The sequence below is a fragment of the Chelmon rostratus genome, chromosome 7, assembly GCF_017976325.1.
Source record: "Chelmon rostratus isolate fCheRos1 chromosome 7, fCheRos1.pri, whole genome shotgun sequence".
Classification (NCBI taxonomy): Eukaryota; Metazoa; Chordata; class Actinopteri; order Chaetodontiformes; family Chaetodontidae; genus Chelmon; species Chelmon rostratus.
Genome location: NC_055664.1, coordinates 9,896,793 through 9,924,604, shown reverse-complemented (window position 1 = coordinate 9,924,604; position 27,812 = coordinate 9,896,793). Strand labels below are relative to the sequence as shown.

At 42.9% G+C, this 27,812-nt stretch overlaps 1 protein-coding gene across 1 annotated transcript; it reads right to left on the bottom strand.

Annotated features, from left to right (window-relative positions):
• Positions 1–173: 173 nt before the first annotated feature.
• vaspb (vasodilator stimulated phosphoprotein b) lies at positions 174–26,595 on the bottom strand. Its single transcript, XM_041941442.1, has 14 exons — positions 26,117–26,595; positions 10,525–10,696; positions 7,991–8,171; positions 6,931–6,997; positions 5,323–5,435; positions 4,568–4,818; positions 4,198–4,322; positions 3,891–3,942; positions 3,684–3,711; positions 3,519–3,558; positions 3,274–3,330; positions 2,611–2,680; positions 1,962–2,019; positions 174–1,867 (listed from the first exon to the last, which is right to left on the bottom strand). Exons 1-14 carry the CDS (start codon positions 26,119–26,121, stop codon positions 1,833–1,835), a joined length of 1,254 nt encoding a protein of 417 aa, XP_041797376.1. The 5' UTR covers positions 26,122–26,595; the 3' UTR covers positions 174–1,832.
• Between the last annotated feature and the right edge of the window lie 1,217 nt (positions 26,596–27,812).

The following is a 27,812-nucleotide window of genomic DNA, read 5'->3' as shown; positions in this document are numbered from 1 at the left end:
CACATACAAGCAAACAAATGTAGTAAAACTGTACCATTAAAATGTCTAACTTCTAACTACATAGTGCAGATTGTCTGTCTGCACATCTTCATTGTCTGGAAGCAACAATGCAGTCATGAACACCACAGCTGAAAAACTTCGTCTGATGGTGCAAAGATCTCTGAAGTTAAATATTTTTGTTTTCATTTTCTTTATTTTTTCTGTTTCACAACATTTCTAAGCCAGGCTTTCATTCAAATGTTTCTATTTAACAGATGAGTTTGGATTTCAGTGTAAGAAAGTTGGTGCAATACAGCTCCATAATTGATCAAATTTCATTAGTCTGAAATCAAAGAAATCTTAGGACAGGATGCAAAAGATGACTCAAGACAAAGTAATGCATTTCAAGAAGCAGCTGTATTCGACTATAAAGGCATTTCTAATCCAGTGTCTCTAAGCTGTTTTCTTAATATTTCAGTGTAAAAAGCCTAGACTCTATTAGAAAAAAGAAACAGTAAACCCAAAATAACATTTCATATGAAAACAATCATTGAAAAAAAAAGGAAAACAAAATCCCCATTCACCAGTCATTTCAATTAAAATAGAAACACCATTTCATTTTTGCTAACATTTTCCCTCAAAACAAATATATATTTTCCTTATATATATATATTTATATATTTATTCTCAAGGCAGTTGGTCATGGCCAAATTAATTGACCTCATCATGGCCATTTTCATGTTTCAAAGTTAGAAAACATAGCTAGAATGGAAGAAAATAACTAGCGGAAGCGCAGTGTAGGACCACTGTGCTGGCCAACAAATACCTCATTTATGAGTGAGAGGGAATAGTCTGTCAAGGCAGTGTGGCACACAGACACACTTCCTCTTGAACAAGTGCAATGCAAAGAGAATACATTTCTCACACATCATAAAACTACTACTAAACACACTCCCCTTTCACAGCACTCAGGTTGTCCATCAGATTCCCTTTGCTTGTCTCCTCTTCCTCCAACTTCTCTATCTGGCAGCAGTGAAAGCTTGTGTTGTGCTGTTTCAGTTCTTAGCCGTTACCAGGAGCTCAAAGTCCACTTGATGGAGAGACATTGCAGTAGTCAGGGAGTTTGGGTCTCTGATCCATCCTCGATTACTGTTGCTTTTCCACCTCCAACTACCATTCGAGACAATTACCTACGAGCAGATGTCTGAACTGAACTATCGCAGTGTTTGAGGTTGAACATTTGTCAACTGAGAAAAAGAGAAAAAAGGATCCCAGCATGCCAGCATCTTGTTTTTACAGTAAAAATGTGACTAATATATTGTCCCTGAATACTGAAGACTGCTCTATCAGTAAATGGTGTGTCTGATAGCAGAAGGGAGAAGACACAAGTAGCAGGATATCTGCAGAAAAGAGGGTTATGATGAGTTTACGTGATGACGAATTGGGAGGGCCACTGTGGCTGTAGCTATGTGCTCTGAATTGGTTCAAATGAACAGAACACATGGAGGACACACAAGGAGACGGGGTGAATGAGCAGGGGAGAGATGGGATAGATGGGATCACTGGCGCAATATTAGTAAGTGATCATCAAAAGTGCCGGATGGCGACGTGAGGAGGTTCCCTGGGTTACCATTTACATGAAGTGAATATGCATGATGTACACATAAGCAAGTATGCTCACATGTGTTTGTGTCAGAAAGAAAAGAGAAAATGTGTTGGAGGAAAAAAAAAAAGAAAAAAAAAAAAAAAGAGAAATCCCTGGGCTACACGGGAGGGCGCAGTGGAGGAGAGGTCCTAACGAGGCCTCAACCACATCCATCACATCCCTCTGTTACACCTGACACGCAGCAGAACTATGTGCTTCTCTTTTGCAGCTCCTGAATAAAGGCTGTGAAAGGGGAAAGAGAAACTGTGCATTACATTCTGTGTACTGAAGCAAAATTAAATGTTCTAACATTTATAAAGAATAAAAGTAATCTCACCTCCAATAATTTCCTCCTTGACTTTTTGTAGTTCTTTCCGCACCTCTTCCAGGATCTCCTGCAAAACAGTGATTGACAAACAGACTGTCGGTCATGGTGACAGTGATTTAACTCTTTGTGCACTTTGTAAATAAATACATAAAAACAAATGCAATCATTTGCAAACAAACTGTGTTTACTGGTTTTACAAAGTGTTCCTGAGCCCATGCAGTAACATCTTTTATACAATCGTGTTCACAAAGTGGTGAACCTCGCTTCATTCTCGCTTGTGAACGACTGAACCTTTCCAGGATGCTCCTTTCATACCCAATCATAATACTATCACCTGTTACCAATCAACCTGTTTACCTGTGGAATGATCCAAACAGGAGCTTTTGGAGCAGTCTGTTGTTGCTCCTGTCCCAACTTGTTTGAAACATGTTTCTGGCTTCAGAATAATTTACAAAAGTCAATGAAGTTGATGCAGTAAAATATTAAATACATGATCTTTGTACTGTTTCCAATTGAGTATATGTCAAAATGGATTACCAAATTATCACATTCCTGTTTTATTTATGTTTTCCACAGCGTCTTTTTTTTTTGATCTGGGCTGTTCATAACGCTAACAGAATTAGCGTACTGGAGGAGGCCAAGCTAATGAGAAATTCACCTGTTTCATTTTCTCTAAATCTGAGTCATCCATTCCACCTGTATCGTTGCTGTTGCCAGCAGGCTTCGCCCTGTAAGAGGACAAGAAACAGACAAACGCACGCAGTTTATGTTTGTGTTTCACACAAAGCCAAGAGGGTCCATGGCACTGCATTGACAGGCCAACTGTCCAGCACATCACTATAGCAACAGAGGGATGAAGGAATAGTGAATGGAAATGTACACCCAGAGATGCAATGAGATATAAGTTCATTTTGCATACATTTATGCACTGGTTGGAATTTATCCACCCTTTAACAACTGTATAAAAATGTCTCGACAACAATATACGGACAAGCTACACAATCAGCTGTAAAAATAAAAGAACATGGTAAAGTTTACCACAAGAGGACAGCATAGACCCCAGCACTCAGAAGTGGGAAAAAAAAAAGTATTAATCACAGTATCAAGCCTCTATCTCATTATACAGTTTTCAGAGGTAGCACACTCAGCTGTTACATCTACAAGTCCCTTGGGTGTATGCCATTCTCTGATCCATTAGATGGTGCTATCAACTGTAAAATATGCTAACCCAGTATGAAGCTGCAGCGATGCTGCGCTAACCTGAAGAGAAAAGAGAAGCAAAGGGGGCTGAGGTCATGAGTGAACGGGACAGCATGTATACCTGGAACCGTGAGACAATGAGGAAGTGGAGTCCATGCTCTTGGTGATGGTGTTATTCCTGTTAGTGAGACACACACACCCTCCTCTTAGAATGGAAATGGAAGACATTCACACGCAAAAGGACACATGTTCACGCAACCACATTCACACTGATGGAGAACTACTCTGAGGGCGAGTTCAAACATCAGGCGTCAAACACTGGTGGGGGGAGGGGGGGTCAGATTTGCTGACTGAATGCTGCATTACCTGGTCATAGTAGATTTCTCCCAAGGTCTTTTCATGGTGTCTGAGAAGGAGAATGTATAAAAACACGAGAGGTTAATATTCCTTCCTGCATTATGTAAAAATTATAATTATAATATCAGAATGAATGTAGGTGGCGTGCTACAGATAAAAATGTTCAGTTCTCACCGCTTTGACCTTGAGGCTCTGAATCATCCTGTATAGAAAAGACAGAGACCTGTTGAGAGTGAGTCATCCTCAACCCATTTCTACTTTATTCCATAACGGAAATATCCCTCATCTACTGTGTCACGCCACATATAAAAACGGATATGTTATGCGTTCTTTGCAGCACTGAAAACAACGTGACGAAAAAGCCTTGCAAAGGACCCTTACATTATCTTGTGTCTTCACAGGTGGCTTCTCTCCAGTGTCTGCAGCTTTTCGCCTGATGTAAGGAGGAACCACTTCAAGTTAATAAAGAGTCAGCTACAGTTAAATAGACTTGGAATTTTACACAATAGTTACAGTTACACAAGTAAAACTGCATTTTAAACACTCAAGCTCAATATTCAGAGGAGGAAGGGCATAAATGAAGATCAAAAGTACCTTATATAACAGCAGAAACACATGAAGCCTAATTGTTTAATTGAGTCTGGGCACTGTGTATTTCAACCGAATTCAAACATGTGATGTCACCCACCTTCGCGCCAAGATGGCACTCATTTCACCCATCAGGTCACCTCCCCCTCCTCCTCCAATAGAGGAGTTGCTGCTGCGGCTGGAGTCAGTTCTGCCGATTGGAGCTGCAGGGGCGCCGTCCTCCTGCTGAGGGCAGCAAATAACAAAACACAGAGGAGTTCAGTGGCCATTGTGCAGGCATGACGACTCCATAAACCTTGATGGGTGCAAGTTTCATCACTATGCAAGCGGGAGCATTACATCATTACAGTAGCAGAATTCCACATGTTTAATCAGAAAGCACATAATGGATTCAACTACATACAAGTTTACTTCAAGAGCAGCAACAAAGTAACAGTACTATCAAAATCCAAGCTTTGTTATGTAGTCACCTTGGATACTTTGCGGAGTTTAGCTCCTGCTAGAGCAGCTGCCAAGCCTCCACCTCCTATTCCACCACCTCCTCCTCCTCCTGCAGGGGGCAGAGGCGGGGCCGGCGGAGGTCCTGAGGAAGGTGGTCCCGAGGGAGGTGGTCCCGGCGGGGGAGGGATACCAGCAGCCGGAGGAGGGCCAGGGGGTGGAGGAGGGGCCGGTGGAGGAGCGGGGCCTCCAGGGGCCAAAGGTGGAGCTGGAGGAATAGAGACTAAAAAACGGAGAGGGACCATCGGTAACCATTCCCAAACTATTCAGCAATAACAACGTGCCACAGGTGACACAGGTGCACTGTCATATAACCGAGGGAGAAGTAAGGGTCCCAGACATTTGACAATCTTTTAAGAAAGGTGGAAATCGTTGGTCTATGATCCAAAACAGTGATCCTAAATCATGACGCAAAACAGCTAATTCAGAGGTTTGGTGCCACAGGATGGCCAGTGTCAAAATTCTAGTTGTGTCAGGAATCAGCACCATGAATTGTTAGGCTGACTTGATTTAAAATTGGTATCATACAGTAAACTTTTTATTGGACCTCTCTTGCACAGTATGCAAAGAGCCTGTAAGATCACGAGTATCGTAGTGTGTGGGGTCCTTAACAAATACTGTGTTCACTTAAGACAAAAGACAAAGAAAAGGACTGAAATATGAGAAACTCTTAAGACTGGGCTGTACTGTAGCTGAGTTATGCTGACCAGCCCAGGTGTTTCCTGACCTGCAGCAGCTTGTCGTTCTCTATCCAGTCTCTCTCTTTCCTGCCGCTCCCGCTCCTGTCTTTCTCTCTCCTGTCGCTCCCGTTCCTGCTGTTCCAACCTCTGCTGCTCCAACCTACATACAAACAAACACATCTGTCAGCGACAAATACACGTAAACAGGCTCAAAATAAAATCAGTGGATGGACAGGACAGACAAATGACGCTCGAAATTATTATACTTTATTTGGCTGTTGTGATTAGACAGATTAGTCATTAGATAAAACAGGGAGCCAGTAAGCAAAGGGGCATGAGGGGTACTGCCAGCATTCAGCCATCCTACGTTAATATGCAATTGTCTGGCAAATTATTTTATTATTTATGTAACAGCCATTGTTAACAAGCAACTCCATCTAATTATAGTATTTGGCAGTGGCATAGAGAGCTATAATAAGGATTTGTATTCAATATAGCGACTTTGGTAAAAGGATGAGAGGTGGATTTATATAGCTTCTGATTAGCTTGCCACTCAAAAGTCCACAGCTGGACACGGTGGCCTAATTCGAGCTACCTCGGTTCACTACCACTCCCTCCCCTATCCCCCGACACATCTGCCGCTCACAACAGCTGTATGCAGAACAGCACACACACAATGTACACATACAAGCACTCAGAAATACTCAGGTCCACACATCATCATGCACACAAAGAGAGGGTTGCTGTGATTTAAAGCACAGCTGATTGACTTAGGCAGAGTGCCCAGGAAAGGAGGAGGGGAGATGATGTCCATGTTTGTTTGTTTGTTTTTTCATATTTTATTTAAGAACCATTTCATCCTTTGCATATTGTGAATCTATGTTCATCAGATTTAAAAGTATTCATGTAAATAATACGCAACAACACCTGTATATGCTGGATTTCAAAGATTTTAAAGGTGCCCTAAGCCACAGTACACCACCAGCCACTGAGGCTGCTAGCAGCTTGACAGACAGTCCCTGTAGCCAATCACAAAGCCTCCCCAACTGTGCACCATATTACCTTTTAGTCTAAATAAGATTAAAAGGTTAATGCCTAGTCTATGCGGGCGTGCATGGTGTCACCACAAGGGGTCTCGCTGTAGAAACAGATAGACGGAGAGAAGGTGGGGTTGATGCGAAAGGAGTCCGCCTTGCTGTATTTTTAACCTTTAACCTACAGGGGCTGACGGAGGGTTTAGCACTGTCAGGCTAATGCCATCAAATCCTCTACATATGCGTGTGTGCAAACCCTTGCCAACAGGGCTACCACAAAGCCAAGACGGCTTGAACTGCTATTGATTGTTATGCAACTAAACCCGGAGGATGGTGTGCTTCTGTTAGCAACAAAAACTTCACATGGACCTCACACAGCAGCCAACTTGCCTAAATGCTAAAAAACTTGCTTATAAAGAAAATCTACTCTTTAAACAAATATTGAGAACACTGTGTATCTCTGGTGCTGAAAACAGGCTGCAGACCCAGAAGAAGCCTGGCAATGCTGTCAGGGTTATCTACATTTTTGCTGAATCATGTCCAGAGGCCATCAAATGGAATTCACAATAAAAAGTGACAAATAAAATAAAGGTGGGTTTAATTTAGGAAGTCTGGAAGTACCTCCTCTGTTGTTCAAGCTCTTCTGGAGAAGGTCCATTTGACACTGGGCGGGGGAGGGTTGCATAGCCTGCCCAAACACAACACAAAAAACATTAATAGATTTGAAAAACATTGTGGAACAGGGTATAAGACATCGCTGTGAATGGGTTTAACAGCTTTTGAGCAATTCATGACTTTTGTTCTTGTGATATTATTTGAATCAAACTGTTTATGTGCTTTTATTGGTGTACACACCTTTTATACCCATGCAGTTGAGTGCACAAAGTCTGAGGGCTGTGTAGACAGCCACAGGGACTGAAAAGGGTGGTGTGTGCATCAATCAAGGATTGGTCCTTTAGGGCATTTTATTGTCTATAATTGCACTAGGATTGCCACACTGTATCACAGCTCTTACAGTACAGTTTTTTAAATTTTGTTCATGGTTCAATAGTACAAGATATAGAAGGTTAGCTAATGAAGGAGGATGCAAACTGCAAGCTAGCACATTTACAAGCCAGATCAGCTTAGGGAGACTGGATAAAATACCTGATGTTACTTAGCACAAAACAAAGCACCTTCCTTGCACAGACACAACAGGCTGAACCTTGCTATTGCATCAGGTTCTTATTTTTTCAGCCGACTAACTTGTTTAGTGAAAAGCCTTCAGTCTTCACTCCTATATTGGCTGCACTTAGCAGGAAATCGGTCATAATGCCTGAATAACCATTCATTAGGGCAGTAAAGCAGTGTGAGAAACGTATCTTCAAAAAATAAATGTTAAAACTAGGAATCAGAAAAACATCCATCAGCCTTATTAGGGCACAATATGGGAGTAGCATGACAGGTACCAAACTACAGATGTGGATCAGCAGAGGGGGCCTAAAAACTCAGACATGCTGTGCTAAATGTAGTCTGGAGAGAGAGAGAGAGCTGCCAGCACTGGGGAAGATCGCAGGCATCACTGTCAGGTGTATTGCACATAGATGATCAAATCTGCAGACAGCATTTCATGAATGAGGCCCAATCAGTGGAAAGCAAACAGGAAAATCCATAAAGTAGAATGTAGTGAGAACTAATTTACCTGCATCTGCTATGGTGTTGAGCACATCCAGAGCATGGGTCATGCCGTTGGCGAACAGAGCAGCATCCTCCTTGCTGCCAAAGTTGAGTCCCCACACCTGCCTGGCATCCCGCCACTGATGGAAATTGGGTGTGGCCTGGTTATACTTGAGGCCTCTCACGATTGGACAGTTTATAACCACCTGGTAAAGAAAGGGAACAGATGATCAGTTCAAGGACCCTTTTGGTAGAGATGGAGTGCAAAATTAGTACTTTTGTGGCTTTTTGTTTATGTTCAATCAAATGGTGACAGTTCTATAGCTCTGGTTTGAAAACTTAAACCCGAATCCAAACCTGCTCATCAGAAGTTTAAAGTAAAGACCCAAAACAGGTAAAAGGATGAGAAAAAGCTTTGGGAGTTGGTTCCCTCAGAAGAAACTTGGAAAAACTATTAAAAAAACCCTAAAACCCACATGCCCTAAAATTGCTTAAAATGCTTAAAATTACAGTGTCTGTTTTATTTTTGTTGGATTATCCTGGTTTATTTTCCACCCAGCAGGTGGCGTGAAGCCTACGACCCAGGCGGGAAAAAAAATGTTCTGGGTTTGAGCGCTGCCTGAATGTGCTGACGCGCCATTTCACTATTTGTTTAACAGCCTCTGGATTCCACAGAGCAGAGAGGAGAGGAGACCCTGTCAGGGTGAATATCACAGCGGGCAACGTGCAGTGAAAAGAGAGGGGAGCAAGTTCAGCTGCCACTGCAGACAGCGGCATTCCTGAACTCTCCACAATCCTGTCGAAAGGCAAGAAAGGCAGGTGAGACAGACTGAGGATGTGACCAGGAACACATTAAAAATCGGGATAAAAGGGTGCGCTTTTGTAATTTTTTTTTAAGCAAAAGGAGAATGTTCAAACAGCCTGAAAGCCTGCAGAGAACCGTAATACCACGGTTCCTCTTGAGTTTTCAAAGCATTTTAATCGTACAATCAGGCTGGGATGCATAAAACTAATTGAAAAGACAAGCGTGAAAACAACAAAAAGTTACTCTGTATGCAGACAGCCAGAGAGAGAGAGAACAGGGAAGCAGAGAGAAAATACAGCCACCCTGTATTCTCTCATTAGCTCCTCCATGATCTCATCCACCACCATCCTAAACCGAGCTGCACGTCTCCATCCGACACAAATATAGAGTCCTTTTTGGGTATCAGGCTTCTCCCTAAATTGTCGCAGGAAATGGTTGAACAGGCTAACTATCTCACAGGAAACACCATCCACTTTAAGACCGGTCTCTGGGGAACACTTTAGAGTCCTGAATGTTTAAAGAAGGAGAGAGGCACTGAGGCAGCAGGGAGAGCAGGGCATAGTCAAGAATAGACCCACCCAAACTCAGTTTACCCAGCTTTTAAACTTGGAATCTGACCACCTTTATCTGATGGTATCTGGTCAGTCATAATCTGGTGATAACAACAAGGAAGCCATCTTTGCTCTCCTTATGCAGCGTGCTGGTGGCTTCTCAGGTTTGAAGAACAGAACAATCATGTTTAGGTCTGAGTGTGGTAATACAGCTTCCCTGCAAGTCCACATAAAGGGTTGAGCAATAACTGTAAAAACGCTTGGACAAAACACAACCCGTAACTTGTGTGTGCACGCTAAAACCATGGCTGATTCATGATCTTCGTAACATTTAAGCAATAAGAGAGGTAAATTAGTACAAGGCAGAATTATATGAAGACTGGTTTTAGGTAAATGGCTGCCGAGTGCTGCAAAGTTACAAATGACCAGCACTTGAAATCATCACAGCCAGTTGTTTGCAATCAAACTAAAACTCATCTGTGAGCTTGGTATCGTTTTCCAGCTTCCTCTCGAGCACATGCAGAACTGTACATGTTCTCTCATTCCACTGAACCCAGCTGACAAGATAAACAATGTGAACAACAGCGTCCTGTCAAGTTGAGAAATTTCGGCTGTAAATCGAGCGGCCTAGCCCCTCGCGCTCTCTGAACATTAAGATTTACGATCAAATGGAATAAAATAAACCGAACCGGGAAAAGTGATGTATTCTTCCCTCTGCTGAAACAGTGGGCTCTGGCGGAAGAGTTCAGTAGGTCACCAGTTTTTTTTGTAGTACTGGAGCCAGCTGTCATATATGCATCAAAGTATGCAACTGACAAAATGAACGCACTTAAAAAAGCAATTAAAATCGATTGACAATAATGCTATTGTAGCCAATAAAATGATCATAGAACATACAGTAAATATTCTCCATACAATCTTCCAGCCTAGTGTGCAGTATCAGATAGAAAATGTGAATGAATGGGCAAATACAAAGATAGACTGTCTCACACTTGCTTACTCATACACCCTTAGGTACCTACAGGAGACCACAGACACCCACAAGGCCACATGACAAACACAGATGAATGAGCTACTCACACAAACACACAAAACTACATACACCCACATTTCCAGAGGCAAAGTCACACACACGCGGCAAGCACGCACGCACCAAACACAAAAAGTCAGACACACAGCGAGCCCAAAAGCTGATAGATGTACCTGCTGGTCCGTCTGCATCTTGCGTCCCACTATCCTGAAGGCGTTGTTGGCGGGGTTATGATAGATCTGGACTCTGCTGAAGGACTGGGGTCCAGCGCCCGCCGGCAGCCACTTCTTATTGCCATCGTCATAGATCATCACAGTGGCCCGAGCCTGGCAAATACTCGACTCACTGTAAGACAAGAGGTCAAGACAGAAAGACATAAATCAGTTGGGAGTTTTGGAAGCATGAAGGCCACGACTGAATTGTTAAAAACTAAATCTCACTCAGGATGCAGTCAGGAAATTGGAGATCTGATTCGTCATTCTTTCAAAATCGGTAATGGCAGCCAAGCATCACATTTAAGGCTACAACAATATGGGATTAATCTTATTAAATGTATTAGGCTTTGAGAGGTGCATCATTTCCTTTGCTCGACACAACACACAAAAGAAGTGCAAAGCCTGTACCTTAGAGGAGAAAGTAGTAACAACTGCAAGACAGCAAAAAAGACCACAGAGGTTTGTGGCAGTGATTGCACACTCAGCCGATAAGATGATCAAGGATCATTGCCGTCGCTACCACAAACACATAATTCATTTTTTCTGGTGACAGCCCAGAGGATCTGTAGAGGTTTAACAGCTCTTCATGGCTATGTCTAAAAGATGCTGAGACTCATATTTCTTTTGTATTTTGAGAGGTGACAAGTTACATGCTTGAACTTCAGTTTTGGTGAATCTCATAATCTTACACTTATGAACGAGTATAAAATAGAGCTGAAACAAACCACTTCGCTGTCAATTTCTACAATATCTACTGACAAATGCCAAATTAATCACAGGCTAATTAATATAATGCAAAATCTCATATTTTGTCTTCTGTTTAACCACAATTTAATATAGTTTTCTTTTACCATTTTGAAATGCTACTCGATTATGGTATGTAGTGTAGACTGCAGCTGGAAGGAAAAAAGCCAACACAAGGGGAGGTGAAGAGGAACTGGAGACACCGGATGGACCAACAGACCAAAAACACTCAGTAGTCTCCACTATAAATAAACCATGTTAAGAGATAAGAGTCACAATACAGTGTTTTTGAAAGTATGCTATGATACCAACATACAGCTGATGGATCATACAGTACAATATGCTTATACATCCAGTGTTGTTGATGGTGGAGTCTCTGAATTTCATACTGTGTCTGTCAAGCTGTCGGACAAACAACTACACCACACCCTGGATTGATTAAAAAGCAGGATCTGCTTTAGCAATCATAAATGACATAAGGGCTGCAGCTAACAACTGTTTTCATTTTTGATTAATCTGCAGACCGTTTTCTTGATTACAAAAATGTCAGAAAACGGTGAAAAATGTCCATCTCATTTTCCCAGAGCAGCCGTCAAACATCCTCTGGTCTAACCAGCCGGAGTCAGACCACTCCATGTGTCCAGGATTTTAAAATCCCAGACAAATATTATCTGTGTATACTGAGCCTAGTAACAACCTATAGGCAGGCTATATAAAGGATGACATCATGGAGTTTGCTCAGTGAGAGCTGAGGTTCTCATGTTCGTTGCTCCTCTGGTGAATCCATTCTTCCTCTCCGAGTCTCGCTGTGTGAGCTAAACATTTTTTCTTCCCCATCTACAATGTTGCGCCCGAGCCAGAGGAATTTGCCTTTCCATGCAGGCCTGAACGGTCTACATTTCTGTTTCTTTTTCGGCTGGAGCCACGGCATCAGCGGCCTCCTCATCGTGACTTCAGACTGTATCTGGGACTCATCGTCGTCACTGTCATTAGAGCTGCTTGGTTTCAGAAAGGACTTTTGCTTGTTTGGCCATGTCCGATCTCTCTCTATGGTGGTCAGGGATGGCTATGGCATTCAATCTGAGTGAGCCCTTTATCAGAGTGAAGCAACAATGAAACAAATGTAGGCTTGTTTTGCCTACACATTAGAAATACGAATTCAAAAAAGCATATGAAGGATGTGAGGAAATTTAATTCCCTCTAAGCTCAAAGTTTGCTTAGAGGGACATGTAAATATGTCAGACTGCAACAGAATTTCCAGGTTAAAAAAAAACAACAACTAACTATCGGATACAGGAAGACCATGTAACCAGCAGTCTAAAACCCAAAGATATTCGATTTACAATGACATAAAACAGAGAAACAACAAATCCTCACAGTGGATTAGTCCATGATCGAAATAGCTGATTAATTAATCAGCTAATCACTGCAGCTCTAATCATGACCATGCGATTGAGGCGTTTAGCATCTGTGCAAAGAAAAGAGGATACTTCCCACCTCTTTTACGTATGCCAAAACAATATGAAGTGAAAGACTAGGAGAAGGAATGCAGCAAAGTGTTGATTTGAGAGGAGAAAAAGAGATTAGTTTGATGCCGAACAAGATGGGAGGCGAGACAACAATGGAGGGTGACAAAGACAGGAAGTTGTGCCGAGCTCCGCCAAATAGACGAGGTTCTGGAATCTTCCACCTGCTCTGCATCAACCTCAGCACGCTCGGTGAGAAAACATGTGCTGTGGCCAGTGACAAAACATTTATTTATAGTTCCATGCATGCAGAATGCACATAAGCTGCAACGCAGCCAGCAATGCCCACAGTTTAGGCAGCAGTGTTAGAGGCTGCAGACTGTGTGTATGTGTGTCTGCATTTCAGACAGTAAGATCCAAAGATAAACAAATTGTTCATTGTAGGAAACCACAATTTTACACCACAGCAAGTATTGCCCATACAAATACCTCACACAGGTATGAGGTATAAACAAACTGGAGCGAGTACAGAAGAATAACAGTGAGTACAGAAGGTGGAGGGGAACACAAAGAGAAACAAAGGCGGCTGACTGTCAATTCCAGTTTTTTACCATTCCTCCCCCTCCTCTCCTTACTTGCACCCCATGCTCTCCCCACAGTCCCCTAATCCATCCCTTCCACCTCACCCCCTCTCCCTCCATCTGTCCTGCCCATGATACAATCTGCTACTTCCCGTGACACAGCACCAAAGCCACATCCCACTTCCTGTTGCCAGCACTGCCTAATAAGGACAGCCTGAGCCTGAACAATCAGTGTCCACACACTCACACAAACACACACAGGCCTTATCCTATATTTTCCCACAAGTAGATAACATTGAAATTCAGTCCATATTAACTGGAAAATATATTTCTGCTTCACAGCGACAGTATGAGAGCCAAATGAAAAGAAAAGGGAGAGTAATGAGCAAAGATTTAGGATTAGATGAATGATTAAGTGTTTGGGATGCTCGCTTTTCTCCAACCTGGAACTACTTAAATGTTTAGGCCTACAAATATCCCTTTAAACCGCTCGAGTACTCCTGATGGAAACGGTAAATTACACATGGGAGTAGTTTACGATTTCACAAAACGTCAGATAGCTTTGGATTTGCTGTCAATCACAGAAAAGTGTATTACATAAACTTCAAAACGCTTTCCTGTTATTGTGTTATTTGGTGCACGTCTTAAAATAATTGTGCCCACAGTGAATGTTAGTCTGTTTTTTATAAAGTATCTTAAGTCTCCTCTGTGCTTTTTGGCAACCTGTATCATAGAGGTTTTTGCAGATGTTTGGCACTTAAATTAAATTTCCTGTAGTTATTTTTCTGCCTCTTAGTTTCTAGTTTTTCTTGTGTCTGCATTGTAAGCGGTCAAACTTAGCACATTTTGTGACAAATACTTTCGGGCAGATAAATCAGTCGAGAGAGCTGTGATGAGGTGGGATCTAATCTTTGACAGTGTGTGGAGATGTTAATGGTGCTTCTAACATAAGCAAAAATGTGTAAATACAGTAGTGGTGAGCTTTGGGTCAGAACTGACTGAGGTCGAGACCTCAGCATTAAAGGATATTTCTGAAATTTCTTTCAGAACCTGAATTTCCCGATACTGTATGCTGCTATTTGCCCGATAAAGAGGTGACTCGGCCTATGCTAAATACAGGTAGAGTGAAAAACTGCCCCGGCTGATGCATTGGTCAATTTCATCTTACTGCAGATCCATCATATCTGCATCTCTCAGCTGACAGCTGAGGAAAAATTGCAATACAGAAATGGCTGGATATGTTTGAGATTATGCACCATTACAAACTTTGTCTACCAAATACAAATGACCAGTTTATTTTTCAGATGCAGAATGTCACACTCAGGCAATGTTGAGCCCACTCAATGTCCAGCAGGTTTAAAGCACCTCGGGTTGGACGGATAAACACTGCAGCGCTCTCTGATCTCATCTCATCTGCATCGAGCATGCCGTCGATGTGCAGGGCAGAGAGGGCTTATGGGAACTGGGAGGGGACAGAGACATAGGACTGGGAAGTGGATGCATATTTAATGGCAGGGAAAGCGAGGGCTCAGGAGTGAGACCGAGAGTGAGCAGATGCATTATTGATAAAACTACGGACACCGAGACTCTAAAAGCGTGTGCGGTACACGCGCATTAAGCCGAGGACTCGCACACACGCTCAACACCTGTCAACCTGCCAACACGTGTGTCAGCGTGCTGCCCCGGTCCACTGGGTAAAACAGGGTGAAGAGGACTCACAGCTGGGTTTGAATATGTTTTAGTACTGGAATAAACCACAACAGGCGCAGCCATAAACAATCTATTCCTGTCCTCTCTTGGCTAACGACCACCAGTTCACCACTGAGGACACTGAAGTCGGCCGTGGAACTAAGCTAACTAAGTGACCGGTTGACTTAAGAGGGTTTTCTCTTAAGCACAAATAGGTCACAGGTTGATGCTGCTGGGGAGGGATTTCAGCCACCAATCTTTAAAATACCTCCAGCGAAGGACTTGCTTAGTACAACAGAGGACTTCAGGACAGGAAGTCACAGGCAGGATGATATGCGCACACACTAAGAACAACACTTTAAAAACCGAACCCAGTCCTTTTCTACTCGTTAATACAGGCAGCGTGAGTTCCTCATGCCTCCGCGGTTCCTCGCTCAGTGAAGGGGTTAACAGGAGACTGCAGTGCGTGGCCGGGGCACACGCTCTCTTGGAAATGTCTGTATAAGGCTGTGCTCTCAGAGCTTTTCCCCAAATGTGCTGGCAAGTACAGTCAGGCCCAGTGGCTCTGTCTCGTCCCTCCTCCTCTCCTCCTAAGTTTACCTGACCCTCCCACCGCTCCGCTGCCACTCTTCTCTCCTTCCCGTCACCCCTCTCTCTGAATCAAATAATTTCAACAAGCGCAAGATCTGTCAGGAGATGCCTCTTGGTGGCATTCACGCAGAGGGATATTACATAACAGCGCAGTTCACATTTATATATGGTGCAGGGATAAGAAGACCTAAAGTACAGTGAAATGGACAGGAGTACATTCACCCTGTGCATCGCTTTTCCAAAGCAAAGAGGCAGACATGACAGACAGACATCAGTCCCCAGGCTGAGACAAGACACACTGAAGTTACACAGTGTTGTCCAACATTAAGTAGAGTAATACCCTTTGTCTCTGCATCTATTCCATGAGGCTCATTTCTCCTCTAGAAGTTCATAATGCCTATACCCACAATACTCTAGGCCCGCACAACTACAGCCACCTGTCTTCTTTTAACGACGTTCAGGCTTTTTGAGTTATCCTTGCCTTGAGGAGTAAGCTGTCTTACTCTGCAGTAAACAGACAGCAGAGAAGACAGACACCTCCAGGTAGGTTAAAAAGGTGTTACTCATGCTCGACATTTTACAAGCGCGTGCAATCGAACAACAATAACATCCGGGAAGCTTCTCGTCTCTCATCAACATGAAAAAAAAAATCTGTTTTTTTCTTTACGTAGCTTTGAGAATTGATTCACACACATCTCACGGGCAAACATGAAGATGGGAAAAAGGTGTCATATTGGAGTTCATAAACCTAAAGGTGGTGGTGCTGCACCTTAGATGGACAAACAGTGATTCATTACTTATTTTCTTTCCCTACAGTCACATGACACATTAAAGCCAGACAATAAGTCACTTGATAACGTCTGTGTGTGCGTAACCACACCAGTTCCTCCCTCTCCTTCACAGCCTGATAAAAATACAGACAACAGCTCACAGATGACAGTCACACGTGATAAATACTGATATTACGGGAAAAAAGGCATCAATTTAAATGACTTCATATACTATGTAAAACAATGTTTTATATATGTTCCACTAATAATTTACATGTGAATTCCTCTGTCTCTCTGAATGTTACAGTCAACTGAAAACTATTTAATACAAATTTAAAAAAAAATCAAGTAAAATTAATTATTCAGTCCAATCAGTACATTCTTTCTTTTTTCCTCTGGATTTGAGAATTCCTCTGGAGTTCAGAAGAGTGTAATCCGCTTTTAGATATAGATACAGATATATAGAGATAGAGATATAGATAGACAGATATGTAAGAGTATACAGTGAGAAGTCATTCAGTGTGAGGGAGTGAAAGTGGACCGCTGACAAGAGACACACATGGGAAAGTCATGAATTAACACAGATGTGAGAAGAGGAAGTGTTAGTTGCAAAGAGGCAACATGGGAAAACACAGCATGTGCCAGTATGTGAATGCTCCTCTGTGTATTATCTATCTATCTATCTATCTATCTATAGTGCTGCCTCATTACACACACTGGACTGAGGTCACGATGGTGGTAAAGTACTTGACCTCTGATGCTGACTCGGACATGGGGAGTCCACACAATAGCCTGTTGACGCCGGCCTGGTCATCTGACAGTACACTGTCCTCAAAGCACCCTCGGGCCATGTACACGGCTGTCAGCGATGTTGAGCCGGGCCCACATGACTCTGAAATCTACCCCTCTCTCAACAACACACATCTCGGGGAACTTGTTAGTCCCTCCGTCAATAACCAGTGACTATCAGTGATGGTAAAAGTAGGTGCGAGATAAGCTCGCAAACGGCAAAGTACAGTTCCTGATGAGCTGTTAGAGCCAGCTGCCCCATAAACGTTAATATGTAGCCTGACGCCCAGCCATGAGATCAAACTTCCCACTGATGCGGCTTCTTTTCCTCAAACAAGAGGTGTGAGGATGACACCGGCAGAAACAGGAACCTCAATGCAAACGCAAATCATTCAGAAGATTCTGCTTCAGGATTTCATTCATGAGCGAAACAGAAAGGAGATCACCAACATTTTAAAGAAGTATAAGCGAAAAAAGGAAATTTAAGAAGTAGTTTAGGGGAAAATTGTTATTTTGTACACGCATTTTGGAGGTTTGATGACAGATTTTTGTCAAAGCAAATGGTTTTCCAATATTGTCCTTCTCATTACAGTAAAGGCTAAATAAAAAATTAAGGGGTTAAGACCATGCACCCCTCCTTACTACCCTTCACTGAACTTCACTCCCTCTTTCTTTGTCCTTTCCCTCATGCCTGTTTCTTCTCACACAGGTCCTAGCATGCTGCTGAAGCACACAAATAGACACACACTTGCTGCAGGCTACTGCTTTCTGCCTCCACGAGTCAGCCTTACAGAAAGAGGCATCCAGGCTATCGCAGCTATTCTTAAGCTCTTCCTCTCTTCAATATCTTTGTCTGAGCGGAGTCAGACATTTTCAGCTGAAACTCCTCAACCAAGAAAACCCCTCAGCGTTCTTTGAGCGCTGACTCATCCTCTGCCTGGCATCGTTTATCGGGCATTGTGGAAAAGCTGAATAGACGTTTGGCAGAGAACTTTCATTTTGTTGTGCGACCACTTCAAGAGCGGAGGTGAATTCCTTCCCGCCTCTGAGGCAGAGCAGGGCGGCTGTGTGTGTGTGTGTGTGTGTGTGTGTGTGTGTGTGTGTGTGTGTGTGTGTGTGTGTGTGTGTGTGTGTGTGTGTGTGTTGGGGGGCGGGGGCGGCGGGGGGCACGTCTGGCACACTAAATGCCCATATTTGGAACCATCTCACCTCTGTCCTCCTCTCTGAGCTCAATTCCTTTTACAGGTTGGAGCACATCCTCTTCGACTTGGGCTGAGGAGGAGGCAGGTCCCGCTTCTCCGCAGAAGAACAATCCAGCGAGAAAACCTCCCTCCCCCTGTCTCAGCTGCTCTAACATGTACACTCTTCCCTTTGCACCAGAGAAGAAACGTCTGCAACTCTGAGGCCAAAGCTGAGAAAAGCAAGAGGGAAACGCCTAATTATGTTTCCTGCTTCACACCGTGGCATGAGTGTGTACACGCTGAGCGTACACTAGTCTACTTTGCGGATAGCCAGGTTACCTGGTTAACAGTCTCATTGGACCGGCTTGCACCTCTTCCTCTCCTCTGCACTCCAGCACCTGTTTTGACAGTCACCTATGACAGGCTGCACAACACAAGCCTCCAAGCATCAGAAGATGTGATGGAAAACAAACTGTGATAAAGAGCCTGAGTGCTCTTGAAGACCTTGACAATTCATTTCTTCATCTTACTGGTGAAAGCTTTGCTGGCAGCGACAAACAAGGCCTTTTACTTGATAGCTGTATGACCCTCAGCTAAACCTTTGTGCTACCCAAGCAAAAAGCAATGCAAAAGACGATGATCTAAACCGGCCAATCCACATTTTGATGTTTATTCTGCTAGTGACTGAAACTATGTACAAACAAAACAGCACGAGTAACATTCAGGCCAATATTCACCCATGACTGAGCATTGAGCATTAACTATTTCACTGATGACAAAAGGATAGTCCTCTTGACTACCCAATTGACCTCAAATTCCCAAATTAAACGTGTACTGTTCAAACAGAGCAGACTGCCGCTCATACAGACAGAGTGGGAGTTTCATGCAACAGCCAACAACATTAAGTGCATCACTATTCATGCCCAAAAATGTCGCCCATGCAGAAAATGACTCAATCTTAAACAGAAGAAGGCCAAACAGGTTCTCCTCCTCTCACTGTTGCTTTCTCTTTAGTTACCTTAGTCCATGTCTGGTCAAACTCTCCTGAGGCAACGTTATCTTTCCTCATCCGTTCCCAGAGTTTAAGTGGTGCCTAATGATAATGTAAGGAAACTGCTGCCCACAAATCATCTGCTGGGCTCCCTCCAACACTGCTTTATCTAATGCAGCCTTTGTGTATCAGCAATCACCAGCATCCCAGATCAGTGAAGTTAAGATCTGAGGATCTGAACGATAGGAATGCTTGAGACGGCATACAGCAGTTTTTCTACTGACTGGCATCCATTACGCTCCATTAAGTAGTGGACCCCTGATGAACCCAATGTATCTTTGCACCCATTAGCAGTGCTGACCATACAATATATCATGGCTGCATTACTGCCCACAACAAGCTTTGGTTTCACTACGTTGTTAGGCTCTCCATCAGCTGGGATGATGCCACTGTTTGGCTACTGGAAAAGGACCACAGGGTTTGTAGAGGTGCCTTACACCTGACAGATCTTTGCCACGAGACAAGTTGTACAAGCTAAAATAGAGACATCTAAATGGCCATATATTCTTATCCTGGTTACAGACCTCTCAGATTTGTTTAGCGATTTATATACTGTATACACCTCTGATGTTGTGCCCACTGAGAATCTGAGAGACACAATCGTCCAATCAAAGCTGTGTAGGTGGGATTAAAAATGGTGACATAACTTCCTTCATTTTTGGCTAGCTACCTTGCTACATCCGTGAAAAAACGGTGTCGGAAAAATGGGCAGAAAACTGGCAACAAGTGTTGATGTGATCAAGGCAGCTGTACAGGTTGGTTTAAGTCAACAAACAGATATCACAACTGCCAAATCAACTTATTTGCTAGATAGCTGCTCCTCCTAATCCCAGCTTCTGCGATGGACAGAAAAGGACCCCGGCGGGACAGACACCTCAGTTGCATGCTGAGTTTATGTTGCAAATCAAAACGGCAGTTCTGTATCTGGCCAGTGTATTCTGCATGTAACTCCACATTCAGTCATCGCACTGCAATGGAACCCGGAATGAGACTGACTCACTGAGATATTTTCCCTCTGCTTCATCTGCACAATGGTCAGTCTCCAAGGAGATATTATTTTCCATATTTATCAGCAACAACCCTAGCATTAGGGCCTGATTTACTTAGAGTCAATTTGCTGCCTGTCAGATTTTGCTGTAACGTTTAGACAGAGGTAGGTATCTATCTCTGGTTGTAGCTGTTGGTAGCCATGTTTCCATCAATGGTTGATGGAAAAAGCTAAATTTGCTACATAATATAATAAATGAATTTCCTCACTAGCCATGTTTCATTTGATTGTCAAGCGAATATGAGGCAAACTTTTGAAATGTTGCGAAAGAGAACACCGAAAATCCCGCCAAAAAAATCTGAATCAGAAGTTGGCGCTACAGGCTACATTAGACACGGCTGCAACAAACAGAGTCAAAGAAGAAGAGGTCATGAACTGAAAGCAAAACCAGCTGTTTGCCCAGCACCAATACACTTACACAAGAAGCAGAAGAGTATGTGTGAACTCATTAGTCTACACATACCTGTTACTACTACCATCCATGCCTTGTGCATAGTGGGAATTTCCCAGAAGACGCCAACAGTGGAGACGGCTGATCAGTAATGCGAGTTAAATGTTTGCTGTCAAAATTCATTTGAAAAAGGCTATGCAAAGCTCAGTTTGGTCAAAAGGTGGTGGTATAGGCTGCAATGTGCATGGCTTTAAGAAACAGACAAAAAGTGGGAGTTGTGAACTGCCAATAAAGTGAGAAGAAGAAGAAGCTGGAACAGAAGAAGCAGAAGAGGCTCCCCCCCTGTCAAACCACTTGTGAAGATGTATATGGCCAAGACAACTGGTTTCTTCATCATCTTCTTCTTCTTCTTCTTCTCCGTCTTCATCATCTTCTGGGCAGTTGGCAAACAACTGGTTTTGCTCCCGGTTTACAAGCTCTACTCTTTCTGTAGTTATTACAGCCATGCATATCATAGCCTAAACCACTAACTTCTAACAACAACATGGCCTAGTTTATTCTCTCCAAACCAGATTATGGAAACGCACCTAATTTGCATTCTTTTTTTCTTTTTTGTGACATTTCAAAAGCTCACTTCAAATTCACTTGACAATTAGACAGAAACACAGCTACTGAGGACCACTTTAGCCATATTGGATTTACAGAACATTTACATAAATTTGCTGAAGGACCATGATTTGACAGGGGCTTAACTTATTGAATCGTCCAGAAAGCAGACTCTGTGCCATCTGGTTATTTTATCCATGAATGCTTTCTTATTTGAGTTTCTGGAAAATGTACATCACAATTGGGGTGCAAGAATTACTTTCATTTTTTAAAACTATTTCTCAATTATATATTTAGACTAATCCAATAATTGCTTAGTTTATGGAGCACAAAAAGAAAAAAATGTGCACCCTAATTACCCAGAGCCCATGTTGTCCTCAGATTGCTTGTTTTGTGCAGCGACAATGCAACAGTGCTGGATATTCAATTTATAAAGATAACCCAACAAAAAGTGGCAAATCATCACATTTGAGAGGCTGGAACCTTTTTGGAAACATTTGCCTGACAAATAACTTGAATTATTTAGCTATAGTTTATCAAAATTGTTGTTGATTGCTTTCTTTTATTATTCGACTAAATGATTAATAATTTATCTGTTATAGCTCTGGATCACAATATATATTTGAATATATACACACATATATATATACTGATAAAATGTATGCAGACAAGACTGTATCCATTATACCCATGCAAGTAATTTACACAACTTCTCCCACAAACTGGGACAAAAGGTTCACACCGAGATCAGTGAACGACCACTTAATATGGGTGACAGATGACCAACAAGCTAGCCATGGTAAAGGTTAAGTTTAAAATAAGTGAGCATAGAAGAAATAATAGCATACAGAGGGAACATAACAGCCTACAGGCACAATTAAAGAAAGAAAGCATCGGCCACCACAGAGGAAACTGGATTTGTCACCAAGTAGACAATAGTAGGTTTTGTATGTTGGGCAACTCCTGTAGCAAAGCGTCTAATCCAAGAGGCAGGCCGGCATAATGGCCTATTTATGAGTATGAGGGGTGGGAGGACCAAGAGGGGTAAATTGTTTCAGGGGAGGGGGCTGCAGTGATTGGGTGTTGTGGGAGACAAACTCACAAGGCGAGACCATTTCAATAATGGAGAGCGTGGAGTGATGATGAGGCATACGGGCTTTGTGATCATTTAGTCACACCAACTGTGCTGCAGTGCACTCAGGAGTCTTTTGAAGTGCGTATCAACATGCAAGTCTTTTATCCATGAAATAAAGCCATTATTCTTAATCCATTATAGATAAGAATTCCCACAAGCACAGCCCAATTACCTCAAATTGTTATTGCTCATGGGGCGCAGGGGATAAGTGTGGATATTAGGAGGGCTTTGGTGGAAAAACAAATTTGAAAAGGTTGCCTACATTCACAATAAAAAGTGCAATAATTTCATGTACACAGAATGTCTCCCAAGTATTCGGGTAGTTTGCAAAAGACAGCGCGGGTGAATCTGAAAACAGTCTGTCTGCTCAGAACAACAGTTTTATATCGCTCTAGCCATAACATATCAGCATTAAAGTGAAAACTGAACTGATCATAGGGTAGTTAAGTATTTCTGTGCTTACTATTAGGATATGTAAATGAGATTTATGGAGTAACATTGATTCCAAACAGGACAAAAAGTCTGTTTTTATTCTGCCACTTGTGTCAGAGTTCAAAAGAAAAAAAAAAGACTGCACAAGGGAATTAGAGGAACAAGTGAAGACATGAAAAAAATCAGCATCCCAACACACCAACCACACTGTAATGAACATTACACAACACTGTGGCATGAACACGCTGTTATCACAACGCCGATGAGTTTCATCTTGTTATCCTTACATGGGCATACGCACTAATATTGCTAAATACCTTAAATAACAGCTACTGCTCTGTTGGGACATGAGGTCAAAAAGCTGGACACTTTGGTGGAGGAAGAAGATGTGACAGCAAAACTGCAAAAGATCACTGCTAGAGCTGCATTCCTTTCCATTTACTGCCAAGGCAGAAGAAAAAAAAAAGCTTGAGCTGAGACACAAAGGATACTGAGGGGGAGGCCATTTCCCTGCTTTTAAGGCTGATCAATAATAAGCTCATGCAAGACTGTAGGGAGGAAAGTGGAGGAGCCCAGTTTGGCATCGCTTCCAGGCATGTGGAGCTTCTAAACTGAGCACAGGGAACTCGTTAGATTGCAAACAGCGTGTGGTAAGCAGATGCATTACACCTGTCTGTGTGTACGCTCACGTCACCCGTGTTAATTCTTGAGCCTGAGGCGGCCATGCTGTCGGTGTCAGATAGGACAAGTCTTTTAGTCACAGAGACCCAGTCAGTGAATCAGAGTTGGAGACGCGAGTCACCTCTGACAATAACAGTGAATCACTTTGCAGATGAGTGCACTTCCTGCACCACTTAGCCACAAGGATGAGTCTGAAATGCTGATGCAGTGTTCGAAACACAGTCTCTGTTCGCTGTGACAATAGTGTGGAAGATAAACAAACAGGGAGGGAAGTCTGTAAACATGACCAATGGAATTCTAACATGCAAAAATGCACATGTGCATCTTCACCAAATGTCACAGAAGTATCTACTTTCATTTCGGAGCACCTTTATGTGCAGTGATGGTGGTCAGTGGAGATAGCGCAGCCCGAGTGCGACAGCAGGACATTTCTACTGACTGTAAACGTAACAGGCAGCTTAAAGTTGGAATGCATTAATGAACCATTTTCTCAACTGGGTCAAATTGCTGAACTTTTGACCAACTGACTGCACTTCTGTGTCAACATTCACATACCACAGGCACGGAAGACAATGAGCATGAGTGGAGCTGCATTCCAGCCTTTACCTATTATACAAGGTGACATGACATGAACTGGCCATGACGGAGGGCCAGCAGGAGCAGTATCCCGATAAAGCAAGAGCTACGATTATCAAGACAGATGTCACCCATCGGCTGCTCGGAGACGTTGCTTCGGTGGAACCTGAACATAGAGGGAAAGGTTAGACTCCTTCTTGTTAACCCCGTGGGTCGCGGGTGCAGTCCGCACCACAGCGGTTTATGGTTGCAGGTGAGCCATTCCACAATAAAGCAGTTTGCTGCTTATCTTATTATATGATGGGTAATAATTTTATTGTGTACCATGTATGGCGGGACAGAGTGTTGTCATAGTGATGTGCACATGTTGTCTGACAGTAACTCTTACAGCACATGTATACTTACAGGTGTACCAAAGAGGCAAAAAGTCTATTATTTCTTTTGTGTTGCTAGCTAGATTTCTTATTAAACTACCCATGTATTGTGTAAATTAAATTAACAATGTGATCTTAATAATTTTTTTGCATTAACTTAATTAATTCCTCATTAACATGCTATGCTTACAGCATTACTGTGACTGTGGCAGGATTTCAAGCAGCTCAAGTGCCTCCTGTTCCTGCTGTAATCAAAGTTCCTATGCAGAAATATGTGCAAAACAAATACAAACCCAGGACCAACCCATGTCCCGAGCTCAGATATATTGTTACAGAAAGGGCAGCGCACTCGGGTTTGAGATAAAGAACTAGTCACACAGGTTATCGGCCCTGCACCGCAGTACCTCGCGGCCCAGAATTAAACGTGCATCCGTCGAGCTTTCAAATGGCAAAAGTTGCTCCTTGACGACAACTTTTGTTTAAATGTGAAGGAGTGAGGAGGGGGGGGGGGGGGGGGGAGAGAGAAAAGAAAGGAGCGAGCCCAGAGAAGCGGTGGCTTCAAAGCATGTAATTGCCAACTGCACACAGGCCGTGACAGGATGTGGAATTTGTGGACATGAGCTTTCCACAGAGCATTTTTGTTCCCGGTGCAAACTCCTAAAACTCCCAGAGGGAGAAAAATAGTAGGCGAGGGATAGGTTTAATGCGTGGCTGTGGAATGCATGACATGATACAAACAGCAGATGCATTGGGGGCAGCAGGGTGGCAAAGTGGTCATTGTGCAGCTGATGGAGCCCCCTTTATAGACAGGAATCCGCCCTGCTGAAGTGCCTTTGAGCAAGACACTGAATCCCTTTCACATGCTCTTTGAATTACCCTGACCTCTGACTTTGGTTATAAACATACTGATGTTCACCAATGGAGTTTCTGCACGATGGTGGTTTGATTTAAGCACAATAACACCGAACTGCTGCAGCCAAAGGAGCAAAGCGAGGATCAACAGGGAGCGTTGGAGACAGGTACAAAGCCATGTTTTTGTCATCCAACCTGCTCAACAACCCCAACACTTTCTGAATACTTTCCCCAAAGGCAGCCTCACTTGAACACTTACAACACACACGAACCTCAGTTTTCACCAATCCTCCATATTCTTATCAAGTTCTTCGCTGGCCAAGGTCACAAAAACCTGCTCCACGGTGTCATGTGCGTCCCTGTTAGCCGAAACGAGACCAAAACAGGCAGCAGGCTCGACTTGTTTTCTGAGGGAGAAACGCGATTTAATGCGTCGGAAACAACTGCTGCGGCGATTAAACTAGTAGGCAGAGTCCGAGGAGACACTACGGGGTCAGGATTTAATAGTCGCCCTTTGTGAAACCAGAGGCCGAAACACGAAATGTAGCCGGGAAACACAATGAAGATGAAGGGATTTGAGCCGCTTTACCCACCTCATTGTTCGGCCAGAGTGGAGCTCCTCTCCTCGCAGGGAAGTTTGGCTGACTTCAGAGCTGAAGCTCCGGCTTCGGAAGTCAAACTACTGGGATACAAAAAAAAACAAAAAAAAACAAACGAGAAATATGGGCGAAAAAAAGAGCCACGCATCTACACCCGTAAACGGGGTAGCCACTAGCGGTATAAAGGAGCACACCTCGACGATTTCCTGGTTCTTGTGGAGCGGGAGAGGAGGGAGGAGAGAGGATATACAGTAGCGCAGCGGGCTTGTCAACTCGGATCACTATCCCGCATTGATTTCTGCGAGCGGAAGAGGTGAAGCCGAGGAGAAGCGGGGCTGCGCCGAAACCACAACTCCTCTTTTCACACTTTGAGTCGCTTTAGCGTCCTGTTTGTGGACATTAACGCCGCGTGTGTGCGCCGGACTTCCCTGCTCTCCCTCGCTCGGTCGGCCGCTCTGTGTGAATCCACTGGAGTCTGGCCCAGCCCGCCTGCTTCAAAGTAGGCTACAATCTTAAGACGCGTTCAGCGCGCCTCGGAAAATAAAAAACAAACATTTCGCGAACGTAAGGGCGATTCCTGAACTTTGTTGCGTGTGATTTATCTTTGAAGTGTTGCGGCAGAAAGCTGCAGAGTTAGAAATATGCTAACCAGTGGTGGGAGTTGCTGGGAGCTATTTACTCAAAAACTGTACATAAGCACACTTTTGAGAAACTTGAATTTCTGCTACCATTAGATATATTGTACTTTTTAATGCATTACAGCTGTAGTTTCCCATTACTTTTGACCATGAAGATTGTTGTAAAACATGTGTTCAGTTTATAGAATGTGGTAAATTGTTTGCTTTTCAACTGTAACATCTGCAACAATATCATGCTGCTTACACATGAATGTGTATTTCTTTCTTTTGTTACATAAACATATATTGCCACTTGCACTTGTGTAAAATTATGGATCCAGGACTTTTACTTGCAATCGAGGTGACCTCTGACTCATTGCTGCTTTAAATAACCACTGATAGTAACAAAACAACTTGCTTTAACATCAGCTAAGCTGGAATTTCAGAATAACAAGTGCGCTGTAAACACTAACCTAGTTAATGTTGTCGAAACACGAGTAAACATGATGTGATTATTAAGACCATCACCCATTTATTCATCATGTAGTACTATAATATAAAAAAAATACACATACATTTTAAGGGAAACTTGTCAGCAACAGCCCCCTTTTTTCATAATGATTTGACCCTGCATTAGTTAAAAATCGCAAGCCAGATAGGTTTGTTTATATACTAAATGCTCTTATTTATTTATTTGGGTGGTTGGTGAATTAAATTTCCAGTAGTACTTGAAGGCAGCATCGCATCCAAGCCAGGGGGGCCTAGCCAAGCCCTCCACCTCGCCCTGCTGGCTGTCTGGGTAACTTCAGGTTTCTACTAGCAACTGTGGCTTTTGTGGTTAATCTATACAGACTTTCTGTAGCATTTCATGAATAACGTTTCTGGAATAAAAAGATAAATAAATAAATAAGCACAGCTTTAAGTCAAAAGATAGATAATAGGACCAGAAATTACAGCAGGCAACTATAGCAATCTTTTAAATAACTTATGCTAAACGCTGAAGTAATTCTGTCTAATGCTGTTAACAATAAAGGAGAAGAGGAATCTGGTGCCTCACATGGCCCAGTTTTCAA

What these genes read in the sequence shown, in the direction of transcription:
- vaspb (XM_041941442.1), bottom strand. An exon ending in AACTCCGCAAAGTATCCAAG is followed by an intron (nt 4,323 to 4,567) that starts GTGACTACATAA and finishes TGCTGCCCTCAG; the next exon opens with CAGGAGGACGGCGCCCCTGC. An exon ending in ATTTAGAGAAAATGAAACAG is followed by an intron (nt 2,020 to 2,610) that starts GTGAATTTCTCA and finishes ACTGTTTTGCAG; the next exon opens with GAGATCCTGGAAGAGGTGCG.